Consider the following 14,603-nt stretch of genomic DNA (forward strand, 5'->3'; position numbering starts at 1 on the left):
ATGGCTCGCTGATGACTCACATACGAGAAGGAAATGACGTCACCTCACACCCTGCCGCACGCAACCACTTGTAAGCTCGGACTCTTTCTGCGGTTGCCAAGCAATGGTGACAAAGGGCTGAGTCACGGCGAAGGAAACTGAGAACGGTTAGAGAGCACACGATGATGTGGAGGGAGTGCCGATGAGACTGTTTCTTTGGGGAACATGATGTAAACTGTTGACATCAACTGGCTTCACTGTGGATTTTTTTTTTTTTTTTTTGCAACTAGGGGGCAGCAGATCTCAGTAACTTCACTGCAGGCTTTCTACAGCCGCTTTTCGACAATTCCTTTGATGCATGTTGTTTTTTCCCCCACTTTTTTACATGGAAAACAGCTGTTCACATTTTTCCTTGTTTTTATTCATTCCTGAATGTGTTGTTATTTTTTATCTATTCGTTACAAAGCGCAACTGTCTGGTTCCCGAAGTAGAAATCCCATTCTTTTTTTCCTTTAAAGACAGACCTACTGTGAGCACAGAGGTTGTTTATCGATTATTACTTAATTATTATTAACCATGAATTTCTAGTGAAGAACTACACCTTCCTTGGCCCTGAAGGAAAACGATCCACCAAAGTGCGCCAAAAGAGCTCTGCAGCAATCAAGTTGCTCTCCCTGCACTCTCAAACAGAGTTTTGTTTCTACACTTATAAATCAACGACTTGAAATTAATAGTTTTTCTAATTTTCCATTGTTTTTAACTTATGTCATTTGCAATGCTTAATGGGATTGTAGTTCATTCCCTCATTAAAGACATTAAGTACAAAGTCTTGTACGTTTGTCTTTTTGTCCGACGTTCAAATACTCTAATGTTGTGATTCATCTCGGAGCTGGTTGGTTTGGTTAATGGCTTAGAACTCTTTTATGAAGGATTTTATGAAAAAAAAAAAAAAAAGAATGGGAAAAATGCTACTAGAACCAAGACAGCTGAAAAAGTGGACGGGCACTGTCTTCAATTCCTGTCTTCATTTCGACAGGTGGTGGGCAGTATGGACGCTCATCCCAGTAGGTACTGTGCTACGGTACGTGTCCAGCGGCCCAGACAGGAGATTATTGAAGATCTTTCGTACATGGTTCGAGAACTGCTCATCCAGTTTTACAAGTCAACTCGCTTCAAACCCACACGAATCATCTTCTACCGGGATGGGGTACCAGAAGGACAATTACCACAAGTAATGCCCTACAGGCTTTTATCTGCATTGGGGTTACTGTTTTTTCCTGTTATAATTTTACATTTGTAGTTGAGTTCTTAAGAATTGCTGAAAGTTCAAATTAAGTTTATTATAACACACAAATAAAATAGGAGTCACCAATTAAATATATGTATTGGATTTGTATTGTTTAAAATAGGGCTAGGTGATATATATATATACACACACACACATACATACACACACACAGGCAGCCAAAAGTTTGGAATAATGTACAGATTATGGAAAGAAATTGGTACTTTTATTCTCCAAAGTGGCATTTAACTGATCACAATGTATAGTCAGGACATTAATAACATGAAAAATGACAATTTTTCAATTACAATTTGAAATAAATGTTCAGAACTTCAAAGAGTTCTCATCAAAAAATCCTCCACGTGCAGCAATGACAGCTTTGCAGATCCTTGTTATTCTAGCTGTCAGTTTGTCCAGATACTCAGGTGACATTTCACCCCACACTTCCTGTAGCACTTGCCATAGATGTGGCTGTCTTGTCGGGCACTTCTCACGCACCTTACAGTCTAGCTGATCCCACAAAAGCTCAATGGAGTTAAGATCCATAACACTCTTTTCCAATTATCTGTTGTCCAATGTCTGTGTTTCTTTGCCCACTCTAACCTTTTCTTTTTGTTTTTCTGTTGCAAAAGTGGCTTTTTCTTTGCAATTCTTCCCATAAGGCCTGCACCCCTGAGTCTTCTCTTTACTGTTGTACATGAAACTGGTGTTGAGCGGGTAGAATTCAATGAAGCTGTCAGCTGAGGACATGTGAGGTGTCTATTTCTCAAACTAGAGACTCTGATGTACTTATCCTCTTGTTTAGTTGTACATCTGGCCTTCCACATCTCTTTCTGTCCTTGTTAGAGACAGTTGTCCTTTGTCTTTGAAGACTGTAGTGTACACCTTTGTATGAAATCTTCAGTTTTTTGGCAATTTCAAGCATTGTATAGCCTTCATTCCTCAAAACAATGATTGACTGATGAGTTTCTAGAGAAAGCTGTTTCTTTTTTGCCATTTTTGACCTAATATTGACCTTAAGACATGCCAGTCTATTGCATACTGTGGGAACTCAAAAACAAACACAAAGACAATGTTAAGCTTCATTTAATGAACCAAATAGCTTTCAGCAGTGTTTGATATAATGGCAAGTGATTTTCTAGTACCAAATGAGCAATTTAGCATGATTACTCAAGGATAAGGTGTTGGAGTGATGGCTGCTGTCTAGATTTGATCAAAAATGACTTTTCAAATAGTGATGGTGCAGTTTTATACATCAGTAATGTCCTGACTATACTTTGTGATCAGTTGATGCCACTTTGGTGAAATAAGTACCAATTTCCTTCCAAAACAGCAAAATCTGTACATTATTCCAAACTTTTGGCCGCCTGTGTGTGTGTGTGTGTGTGTGTGTGTGTATCTAATATATATATGTATAATTCAGTATGTATAGTTTGATTTCTTCTGTGCAGTCATGCAGGTATTCAGGTAAGCACGTGCGCTCCGTGCAAACATATATATAGAGTACATACTGAATTTATGTATATATAATATGAAGTATATATATATATATATTACACACTTCATATTATATATACACATAAATTCAGTATGTATGTATGTATATATACTGTATATACAGTGCACTCACCGGCCACTTTATTAGGTACACCTGTACATCTACTTATTCATGCGATTATCTAATTGGCCAATCGTGTGGCAGTAATGTATAAAATCATGCATATACGGGTCAGGAGCTTCAGTTAATGTTCACATCAACCATCAGAATGGGGGAAAATGTGATCTCAGTGATTTGGCTTGATTGTTGGTGCCAGACGGGCTGGTTTGAATATTTCTATAACTGCTGATCTCCTGGGATTTTCACACACAGTTTCTAGAATTTACTCCGAAAGGTGCCACAAACCAAAAACATCCAGTGAGGGTCAGTTCTGCGAACGGAAATGTTTTATTGATGAGAGAGGTTGACAGAGATTGGCCAGACTGGTTGGAGCTGACAGAAAGGCTACGGTAACTCAGATAACCGCTCTGTACAATTATAGTGAGCAGAATAGCATCTCAGAATGCACAACATGTCGAACCTTGACCAGGTGATGTTTTTCCAATAGCCTACTGTCCAGTTTTGGTGAGCCTGTGCCCACTGAAGACTCAGTTTTCTGTTCTTAGCTGACCGTAATGGTACCCGGAGGGGTCTTCTGCTGCTGGTGTCCATCCGCCTCAATGTTCGATGTGTTGTGTGTTCAGAAATGCTTTTCTGCATTGCACTGTTGTAATGTGTGGTTATTTGGGTTACTGTCACCTTCCTATCAGCTTGGACCAGTCTTGTCATTCTGAGTTGACCTCTCTCATTAACAAGCTGTTTTCACCCAAAGAACTGCCCCTCACTGGATGTTTTTCGCTTTTCACACCATTGACCTTTACACCCTAGAGACTGTTGTGTGTGAAAATCCCAGGAGATCAGCAGTTACAGAAATACTCAGACCAGCCCAACAATCATGCCATGCTCCAAATCTCGGAGATCACATTTTTTTCCCCATTCTGATGGTTGATGTGAACTTTAACTGAAGCTCCTGACCTGTATCTGCATGATTTTACACAGTACACTGCTGCCACATGATTGGCTGATTAGATAATCGCATCAATAAGCAGATGTACAGGTGTACCTAATGAAGTGGCCAGTGAGTGTATTTATATTCAGTATATATTTGCAATGATTTTAATGCTCTTTTTATTTGCTCTTAAGTTTCAGTGAGTCAATTCAGAACTTATAATTAATCAGTTCGATTGCGTCATTGCTCATTTTTCATGTTTTCAAATGTTTAATAAAAAAAAGTAATTAAAAAAATGAAAATATTTCTGTTGCATTGTATTGATCAATTGTATCTTACGGCAACAATGGCTGTTTGGATATAATAATTGATTGAAATGGCTTAAAATGATTTTTAATAATTAGAGCGAAAACATAAATATCAAGCTATACGTATGTTATTGCATATCAAAATGCTGAAGAATTTAAGGATTTCTCGTTATCTCTTTTACCCAGCCCATTTGTTCTGATTGTTATCAAAGGTAATAAGCAAGTTCTAGTAAAACAAGAGTTTTGCTGACAGTTTGATGTCTGTGTGTTCAGATCCTGCACTATGAGCTGTTGGCCATCAGGGACGCTTGCATCAAACTGGAGAAAGACTACCAGCCAGGCATTACATACATAGTTGTGCAAAAACGCCACCACACACGCCTCTTCTGTGCCGACAAGTCTGAAAGAGTGAGTTTCTAAAAAACATTTTCATTTCTCAAGTCATTTTGGAGATTGTTCAGTCTGATATCTGTAATTTTGTGCAGATTGGGAAGAGTGGGAACATTCCAGCAGGAACGACGGTTGACACCAGCATCACGCATCCATTCGAGTTTGATTTCTACCTGTGCAGTCATGCAGGCATTCAGGTAAGCACGCACGCTCCATGCAAACATACAGTAGTTTTGATTAGGGATGGGTCACGATGGCTGACTAGTTGTCCCAACATCTGACAATTAGTGAGCTTGACTAGATTCATTCTTTTATATTTCTTTTGTTTGTTTTGATATTTGGGTCATTTACAGATAAGGTTGTCCGAGGTGAAGCCTTCTAAAAATCTAGTTTAAAACACGTTTCAAGTTGGAGAAATGTTATCTTTGTGTCCAAGTTGGTTTCATAACATTTTTAAAAACATTCATAGCATTTTTTTAAAAGAGTAAAAAAAATAAAATAAAAAAATAAAAACAAAATAATGACTTAAACACTTTCCTTGCACTGAGTCAACACAACTTAATCATTAATTAAAAAAAAAATTCAAACATGTTTTACAAGGTACATTTTTCTTTTATTTACAAATACCATGAATTTTTGAGCCACAAATATTGAAGTTTTCTCAGTGTTACTCCAAATGATCTAAACAAAATATGCCTTTTCATAAATATGTCAGAATATCTGATATTTGTTTTCTTCACACACAGCCAGGAAGCTTTAAAAGGGTCCTCTCTCCTTTTTATTTATTTATTTATGGGGATTTTTTATGAAACCAGAATGGCTGTCTACATGTTGGTTACACCACCTGACTTTGATTTGGTGGCCAAAAGTGTTTAAAATACTTATAATATTTAAAAATATATACTGTATATTTAAAAAAAAAAAGATTATTCCAAACTACTTATGCCAAGATTTCTTTTTCCAAGAATTTCAGCTTTTAATGAAACTTTATTTTATTTTAAACCGTCTCCAGACGGTTACACCACTTAGACATTTTTTACTTTAAGCCCTAGAAAGAAAATATCAAAATAACTTTGAACTCAAAAGCTGAAAGCATCATCATCATCGTAGTAGAGGTTCATTCAAGTAACTGTTTTGGGTGAATTGCATTTTTTTTTGAATAAAAAGTATAGCATTTTGCACATCTCTAGATCTGTTTGTCATTGATGTGGTGTTACTTTTTTGATCTGCTATTGTTCTCGTTTCAGGGCACCAGCCGACCCTCTCACTACTACGTCCTGTGGGATGACAATCGCTTTACGGCCGACGAGCTGCAGATTTTAACCTACCAGCTGTGCCACACCTACGTGCGCTGCACCCGTTCCGTGTCCATTCCAGCACCAGCCTACTACGCCAGGCTTGTGGCCTTCCGAGCACGCTACCATCTAGTGGACAAGGAACATGACAGGTGTGAGCACCATCATAGTGACATGATGTCTGTTTGCATTGATATTGTTTAATCTATTTGTTTCATTAAAGACAACATGAAACTGCATTTGCAAAACATTGAACTTCCACAGGACTTGATTTTATCCATTGAGATTTGATTGGATGAAACGTCTCGGGCAATGAAATTGTTGGTTAATATCATGTTTTTCCCACCCACCTCGGTTACATCAGCACAAAAGACATTAAAGAGGTGGAGAAAGGCATTTTAATAGATTATGAAGACAAATATTTTTCTTTGGAATAACATTGTGTAAAATAAACCTAAGGACATTTCCTAAGAAAGAAAAAGGGGTCAATTTTGATTTTTAGTGATGTCTTTAAATCTGAATACACGTTAGCTGTTTTGGAACACCTACAGTAGTGTTACCTACCTAGACAGCATTTTAAGTCACCATATTTGCACTCGCAATGTGAAGGCTATTCAAAATCATTAGCTGTGCTGTCTCCGATAATACGTATTTTTGGCCATCGCTTGTATCCTAAGCAGATGCATTGTGATGAGCTTGCGTGTGGAGCGCTATTAGTATGACACATGGTGTTGCTGCTTTTGGAAAGCGTTTCAAATTGATTACTTATGAGTTTCCATTTCAGTTGCTGCCGTTCAGACCAAACACGTTTTTGAAATAATAATAAAAAAATAAAAATTAATATATATATATATATATATATATATATATATATATATATATATATATATATATATATATATATATATATATATATATATTTAAATGTAAACGTGCTAAACAGATGTTTTTGACCACTGCGCCACATCTTGCTGTTTTTCAGCGTCTCGCACAATGAATAGAGCAGGTATCTCGACATTTTCAAAAGTTTGTTCTTTTTAACTTGACATGCATCTAAGAAATGCAGCGATCTTGCATAAGATGCTAAAAACAGTGAGATATTGTCAGTCGAGCATATGTTTACATTAAAAAAACTATTTAAAGGGATAGTTCACCCAAAAATGTAAATTCTCTCATCATTTACTCACCCTCATGCCATCCCAGATGTGTCTGACTTTCTTCTGCTGAAAAAAAAAACAAACCCCAAAGATTTTATGAGAATAGCTCTGTAGCTCCATACAATGCAAGTGAATGGTGACCAGCACCACAAAGCACAAAGGCAGCATAAAAGTAATCCATTGGACTCCAGCAGTTATATCCATGTCTTCTAAAGTGATATGATCGGTGTGGTTGAGAAACAGATTTTACTGTAAATCCCCACTTTCGACCAGCCCTGCAATGCGCATTCGTGAGTACTGAGTTCTTATTCTTCTGTTTTTTGGCAATTCACATTTTTTGTCCATGTAGCCACCTACTGGCCAGGGAGGAGAAAGTAAAAAGTGGGGGAGATAAAGGAAAGGAAAATAATAAATAAATCATATTTGCACAAAAGTGCAGTAGGTGATCATATGCACGAAGAATGCAAAATTGCCAAAAAACAAAGGAAGAACTCTGTCCTCTCGTGAGCGCGCATAGGGGAGCTGGTCAAAAGTTGAGATTTATAGTAAAAAAGGAATTAATTATTGATCTGTTACTCACCCACACCTATCATATCGCTTCTGAAGACATGGATTAAACCACTGGAGTCATATGGATTACTTTTATGCTGCCTTTATGTGCTTTTTGGAGCTTCAAAGTTCTGATCACCATTCACTTACTTTGTATGGACCTACAGAGCTGAAACAGTCTTCTAAAAATCTTCATTTGTGTTCTGCAGAATAAAGAAAGTCATACACATCCAGGATGGCATGAGGGTGAGTAAATGATGAGAATTTGTTTTGGAGGGGTGAACTATCCCTTTAAAAAACAGGGCAGACGAGTGCAGGAATGTGTTTGGTGTGAACGGTCTCTTAGAAGGCAGCTGATAAGTATACACTAGACAGAAAGGCAGCTCACTTAGTTTTTTATTAAGTTAGTTATCTTATACTGACAGTAGCACAACACAAGATGGTAATTTCCTTAAAAGAGGTCAGTTTTTAAATCAGTCTTTCTTACTTTGTCCGTAGCGGAGAGGGCAGCCACGTCTCTGGGCAGAGTAACGGTCGGGACCCCCAAGCGCTGGCTAAAGCCGTGCAGATTCATCATGACACCCTGAGGACCATGTACTTTGCCTAAACCAGTTTCTTTGCGACCCCTCGCCGTGCCGGTGGGCCGACACACACCACCTCGAGCCAGTACACTGGGTGCTAACAGTTCACCTGAACAGAACTGAATAAGAAATCACACACTATGTTTTGTTTAACCTGGCTGAACTATGCTCTTTTTTGTTATTTAATTCTGTATTTTTGTGTACTACCTTCACACTCCTACATGTACGTATGAATGCAATATGGAGGGAAGGGATGCAAACGAAGCTGTTGTTTTGTATGCCACCACAAAGCTGCCTCTTAAAGGGACAGTTCACCTAAAAATGAGAGTTTATTCACCCTCATGTCATTCCAACAACTCATGACTTTCTTTCTGAATGGTGGCTAACATTTCCTTTTGTGTTCCGCAACAAAGAACAAAGAAAGTCATACAGTTTTGGAACAACGTAAGGGTGAGTAAACAATGGCAGAATTTTCTTTTTTTGGTGAACTGTCCCTTTAACATGTCCGTTTGCACGATGCCAGAGTTCGGGCACTTGATGCAGAAGCCCGGAATGGAGGAATTGTTTTACTATTTGCGTTTTGCATTATTTTTATTGTTGTTGAGATTTTTTGTAATTTTATATGGTACATTAGCACTTAGTTTTAGTTTAAAGACACCATGCGACCAGCATTTATGTATTGTTTTTGAAGCCGTACGCCGCCAGACGCACAAATTAAGCGCATACGGCGATCGACTGTAGCATGCCACAGTTGCAGGTGTCTCTCCGGTTGTGTCACGGGTGTAGCCAATCGTATTTAGACTCACCTCGTTAGTTAAAGAGTGGCCGAATTAGCATTACGATAGATGGACAACGGAGTGCGTTTAGTGCGCTTGCAGTCTTGCCATCAGCATTACACCGAAACCAGCATTATGCACCAGCCAAATGCGATGCTAACCGTATAAAAGGACCCTTGTCTTTAAGATGTGCATATTTTTGCACTTGTTTCCTCTACGCTCTTCTGGAATGGGTGATCTTGGCTGTTTAATCATTAAAACACACTTCCAGTGCACATTAATCTTCCTGCACTTGAAAACGAAAATTTTGTCATCATTTACTCATCCTTGTGTGGTTTCAACCCCACATTATTTTCTTAATTAGGGTAACACTTTAGAATAAGGTTCTATTTATTAACATTAGTTAATGCTTTAGGTATTTTGAACACTATTTTTAAATAGCATTCATTAAGCTTGGTTTATGTTAATCAAATCAATTGTTCATTGTTAGTTCATAATGCATTAATAAATGTTCATTTTTAATAATAAAAAAAAGTTGAAATTAACCAAGATAAATAAGTGCTGAAAAAGTATTGTTCATTGTTAGTTCATGTTAACTAATGTAGGTAATTAGTATTAATGAATTGTGTTACACTGTATTTTGTGAAGCACAAAATGAGATTTATAAACAACAAAACTGGAGGGTGTTTTATACTGCCAAGCTCCAAAAAAGGACAAAAACTCAAATAAAAGTTGCTATATTCCAAGTTCGGAAGCCATACGATAGCTTTGTTTGAGGAACAAAATCTCATTTGCACTTGTATTCAGTTAAAAAATGGTGCCTTGGATGCATCGCACCATTCATGGCAAAAACCATTTGTTCTCACGTCACACGAATGATCGCAGCGCATTTAAAGGAAAATTCCTGGTTCAACAAGTTAAACTCAGTCAGTAGCATTTGTGGCATCATTTTATCACCACAAAAAAGACTTGTCCTTTATTTTTTTTTAAAAAGAAAGGGAAAAATAAAAAAGTGTGGTTGCAGTTACAATGGAAGTGAATGGGGCCAGTCCATAACCAATAAATTGCACACTGTATCAAAAGTGTAGCCACAATACGTAAACATTACACGTGTTAGCATGATTTTAGTGTGATACAATCACTTAATCACCTTATCTGTGGCAAGTTATATCCAATATCACAACTTTGTTGTCATGATGACATAACGCTGGCAAACCCTGTGGTCTGATAAACGTTGTAATTGTGGTAAATCCCTCTAATCACACTAAAATCATGTTAACACAATGTTTCCATCTTGTGGAAACTGTGATAAAACTTAGAGATATCACTGACCCCATTCACTTCCATTGGAAGTGCTTTACTGTAACTGCGAATAAACGAGGGACGAGTCAAAATTATTTTTGTGGTAATCAACATTATACCACAAATTCTGTCGATTTGATCTTAAAGGAATATTCCAGGTTCAATACAAGTTAAGCTCATTTGACAGCATTTGTGGAATAATGTTGATTACCACAGAAATTAATTTTGATTTGTCCATCCTTTTCTTAAAAATAAATAAATAAAAATAAAAAGTTACAGTGAGACACTTACAATGCAAGTGAATGGGGGCCAATCCGTAAATATTAAAATAATCATTATTTCAAAAGTATAGCCACAAGACAGTTTTAACAGAAGAATTAATGTAAGTGCTTTTATAAAATTATAAGCTTCACATTTCTGCCTTTAAACCCTCCAAAAATTGGCCCCATTGACTTCCATTGTAAGTGTCTCACTGTAACCTCGATTTTTGCTTTTTTTTTAAAGAAAAGGAGGGAAGATGCCACAATTGCTGCTGATTGAGCTTAACTTGTATTGAACCCGAAACATTCCTTTAAATTTGCGACTGCTAAATAGATTTCAGATCTACGACGGGCGGGAATATTAGTAAATAACAACTTACATTTTGATCTGTTCCTTACACCAAGCTATCGTATGGCTTCAGAAGACTTGGAAAATAGCGAAAACATTCATATGGACTACCTTTCTGATAATTTTATGGAGCATTTTTGAAGCTTGGTAATAAAAATCACCAACACTTTCATTTACTTGCTTGCTAAGCTCAGACCATCTGACTTACTCTCCTCTCTTTGCGCTTCATGGAAGAAAGACAATAATTTGCGTTTGGAAAGACATGGGGGAGGAGGCTGTAAAAGATGACAACATTTTCTTTTCTGGGTGAAATATTCCTTTAAACCGTTTCTTCCACTGACTGCTGTAAACAAAGCAATACATGGTCAATGAGAGCAGCTGATAGAGAAACCCGTACGGCACATTCAATCTGATATAGGAGGTTGAGACGCACTCGTTACGCTGCCCATTTGTATCTACCAAGAAATCAAACAATGCAGGATATCTTATGTATATAGCTACCCACAAACTTCCCACACACTGGCTTGTGAAGGCTTTGCTTTCCTATTGGACTGTCAACAACCCACATCACTCCCACCCTTGCGTAGTCCTGCATTGTTTTGAAAGGTGCCGTCGGTAACACTGCCACATTCCCTGCCCGCCTCACAAGCACCTTTAACCCCTCGTCTGATGCCCGTTGATGCAGTGAGCATGTTGGTCATGCAGGAAAACGCCCTTTCCACATGTTAGAGGCACATTATGCCATGTAATCATGTCGTATGGTGGATGTAAGAATTGCATGTTTAAACTGAACTTGTGACTGTAGCCTCTCCGTAAACACGTGAAGACAGTGCCCTTATACATTTGATGCCATACATTCCCATTTGTTTTAAGGAATAGTTTGTCTTATTTACTCACCCTCATGTCGTTCTGAAGCCTGTATGCTGTATGCCTTTTTTTTGTTTTTTTAATCATTTGCATTCAGCATACAGGTTTTGAACAACATAAGAGTGAATAAATAATGATAGAAAGTTCTTAATGCGTGAACTATTCCTTTAATGAAACCTTTTGTGGGTTTATTGCAAAGTAAAGTGGCAAAGGTTCTCCACAAGGCGGCATTGTCATAAAACGCCTCAACTCAGCCTCAAAGCGCCTGAAAATGTTTTGTTGAAATTCAAAGGGATTTTAAGATGTAACAGTTTACCATGTTTTATTTTGACTTATGTTTATGAAATGTATAAAAAGACATGCCTTTATATATTAGGTTTTAGCAAACCCAGCGAGGTGATTTTTATGGATTCCCCACCGTATATTGATCTGGTCTTTAGACTAAGTATTCTGATGCAGTACATGACTCTCAAAAGCCACAGAGCACCACATGGGTGAGGAACATAGAGGTTCAGTGTGGCGTAATTGGAGTGAACTTAACCCGACCTCACTGTTGAAGCAATATTACGCCACTGATAAAGAACTGTCCTTGTTATAGCACTTCCCAATAGATTCAATAAATGAACACATGAGTTGGTTGTTTGGGCTCTGTATGTAATAGTGAGAGGACTTTGTTCAGAACGGTTATTTTTTAAAGAAAATAAAAGTTGTTTTTTATTAAATACTGTGTTCAGTTCTGTTTCGTGGTTTATGGATGGGTGATTGTCTGGTCATTTAAAAATACAGCAGCATTTTCATTATGAAATCGCATTTAATTGCTGTTACATTTTCAAAGATTCTTGCGGTCTTTTCCCCCCCATCACTGACTGAATCCTGGGTTCAGCATTTGTAATTCATACAATTCGTCTAATTCTGTTAAAGTATGCATAACACTGTTATTAACAACTGCTATTGTTATGATTCTTAGATACTTTGTGGCTCACCAAGGATAAAAAACATGGAATATTTTCCCCCACTACAATGAATGGGTTTCCTGAATGGGTCAATACCATAATTTGTGTTTGTTTTTTAAGATTTTGAAATTCAAGAAGAAAGATAGAAAGATAGATAGCCTGTCTATATACATAGACTGATGACAGACAGAGAGACTGGTAGGTAGGTAGATAGATAGAAAGACAGACAGACAGACAGATAGATAGATGGCCTGTCTATATACATAGACTGATGACAGTCAGATAGATAGACTGACAGACAGACAGGTAGGTAGATAGATAGATAGAAAAGACAGACAGACAGACAGATAGATGGCCTGTCTATATACATAGACTGATGACAGACAGACAGAAAAGACAGACAGATAGATAAATAGATAGAAAAGACAGACAGATAGATAGATAGAACAAAGGATGGATGGATGGATTGATAGATAAAACAAAAGATGGATGGATTGATAGATAAGATGGATGGATGGATAATAGATAGATAAAACAAGAGATGGATGATAGATAAAACAAGATGGATGGATTGATAGATTGATAGATAAAACTAAATATGGATGGATGGATGGATAGATAGGGATTAGATTATATGAAAGTATTACTACTAGTAGTTGCACTGGTAAAAACATTAATTCTTCATATCAAAAATGTCATCACTCACAGAAATCCTAGAATTATCAAAAATGAAATTTCTTTATCTATAAATGCATTTACACTAGCAGAATTTCACAATTATCTGTCATTCACTCTTATTCAAAATGCAATAACAGATATACAGTTAATGTCTCAAAAGCTGAAATTCCAGTTTCACATTTCAACATTGCACTTCTTACTAGTAAGAATCATTTTTATATAAATTATTACATTATTACTATAGTGCATATAATGGCTAGCTGAATTAACTTCATCATGTGCAGGACATGAATTATTTATATCAACAGTTCAACTTTAACTAGATAAATGCTACTTCAAGCTTTATCAGGAATGGATTTACTAGTAAAAGTGCTATTGTTTGATATTAGTAATTATAGTTGCACTAGTAAAAACATTATTGATAAAAAAAAAAAAAAACGTATTCTTGATATAATAAATTAATTTTATTTACTAAAAAACGTAATTCTTGATATCTGTGACTGCATTTTCACCAGTAGAATTTGTTATCTGTCATTCACTCTTTTTCACAATGCATTACAGAAAACTAAAATTAATTTCTTAGTTGAAATTTCAAATTTCAGCAATGCACTTCAAACAAGTAAAAATTATATTTTATTTATATCAATAATTACATTGTTAGTAGTGCAAATGTCCATTCCTGATATCAACAATTGAATGCCAACTAGTAAAAATGCAAAATTTTAACATCTATAATTTGGTTTTCACTAGAGGCAATGTTAATTTCTGATCTCTGTAATGTGATTGTACCTAGTAAGAATGCAGTTAAAGATATCTTTAATCACTCTCCAATTTATTGATATCTGAAATCCATTTCCAAAAAACATCTAACATGTTGCATTTACAGATACCAAAAATGAGCATTTTACTAGATGTAATTCAGTTGTTGATATCGGGAATAGAAATTTGCACTAGTAACAATGTCATTTTTAATATATATAAAAAATATATATGATTTTTAATTGTAAGAACTGCATTGCTAATACTATGTGAAATTTCTACTAGTAAGAAATAAATAAAATGAGTGAATAACAGATCATTTTAAAACCAGTGAAAATGCAGTTAGCTACAGTCAGATAACAAAAATTGCTCTTACAACAAGTTTATGAAGATGATGATGATGATGATGATGAATGACTCCCAGAAGCTGCTTCATCAACGCCCCTCCTCCTCTGCCTCGCGTTTTCCCTCCCAACCAATCAGCGCTCGGCACTGGCGGCAGGTCCGTACGTCGCGCTCGCGGAGGATCAGACGCCCCATATATAGCTCGAGCGTGTCTCACAGAGGCT

At 36.7% G+C, this 14,603-nt stretch overlaps 1 protein-coding gene across 3 annotated transcripts in view; it reads left to right on the plus strand.

The window, feature by feature from the left end:
- Positions 1-12,360, plus strand: part of LOC127453093 (protein argonaute-1-like) — a 49,385-nt gene extending 37,025 nt beyond the window's left edge. For all 3 annotated transcript variants that reach the window (XM_051719168.1, XM_051719169.1, XM_051719170.1), the window contains exons 15-19: positions 1,016-1,210; positions 4,392-4,526; positions 4,604-4,705; positions 5,756-5,955; positions 8,008-12,360. In XM_051719168.1, the coding sequence (XP_051575128.1) occupies positions 1,016-1,210; positions 4,392-4,526; positions 4,604-4,705; positions 5,756-5,955; positions 8,008-8,116 (741 nt within the window). In that variant the 3' untranslated portion in view covers positions 8,117-12,360. The remainder of the gene's footprint in view (positions 1-1,015; positions 1,211-4,391; positions 4,527-4,603; positions 4,706-5,755; positions 5,956-8,007) is intronic.
- Positions 12,361-14,603: the final 2,243 nt, after the last annotated feature.

This window comes from Myxocyprinus asiaticus, chromosome 15 (assembly GCF_019703515.2).
Source record: "Myxocyprinus asiaticus isolate MX2 ecotype Aquarium Trade chromosome 15, UBuf_Myxa_2, whole genome shotgun sequence".
NCBI classification, from domain to species: Eukaryota; Metazoa; Chordata; class Actinopteri; order Cypriniformes; family Catostomidae; genus Myxocyprinus; species Myxocyprinus asiaticus.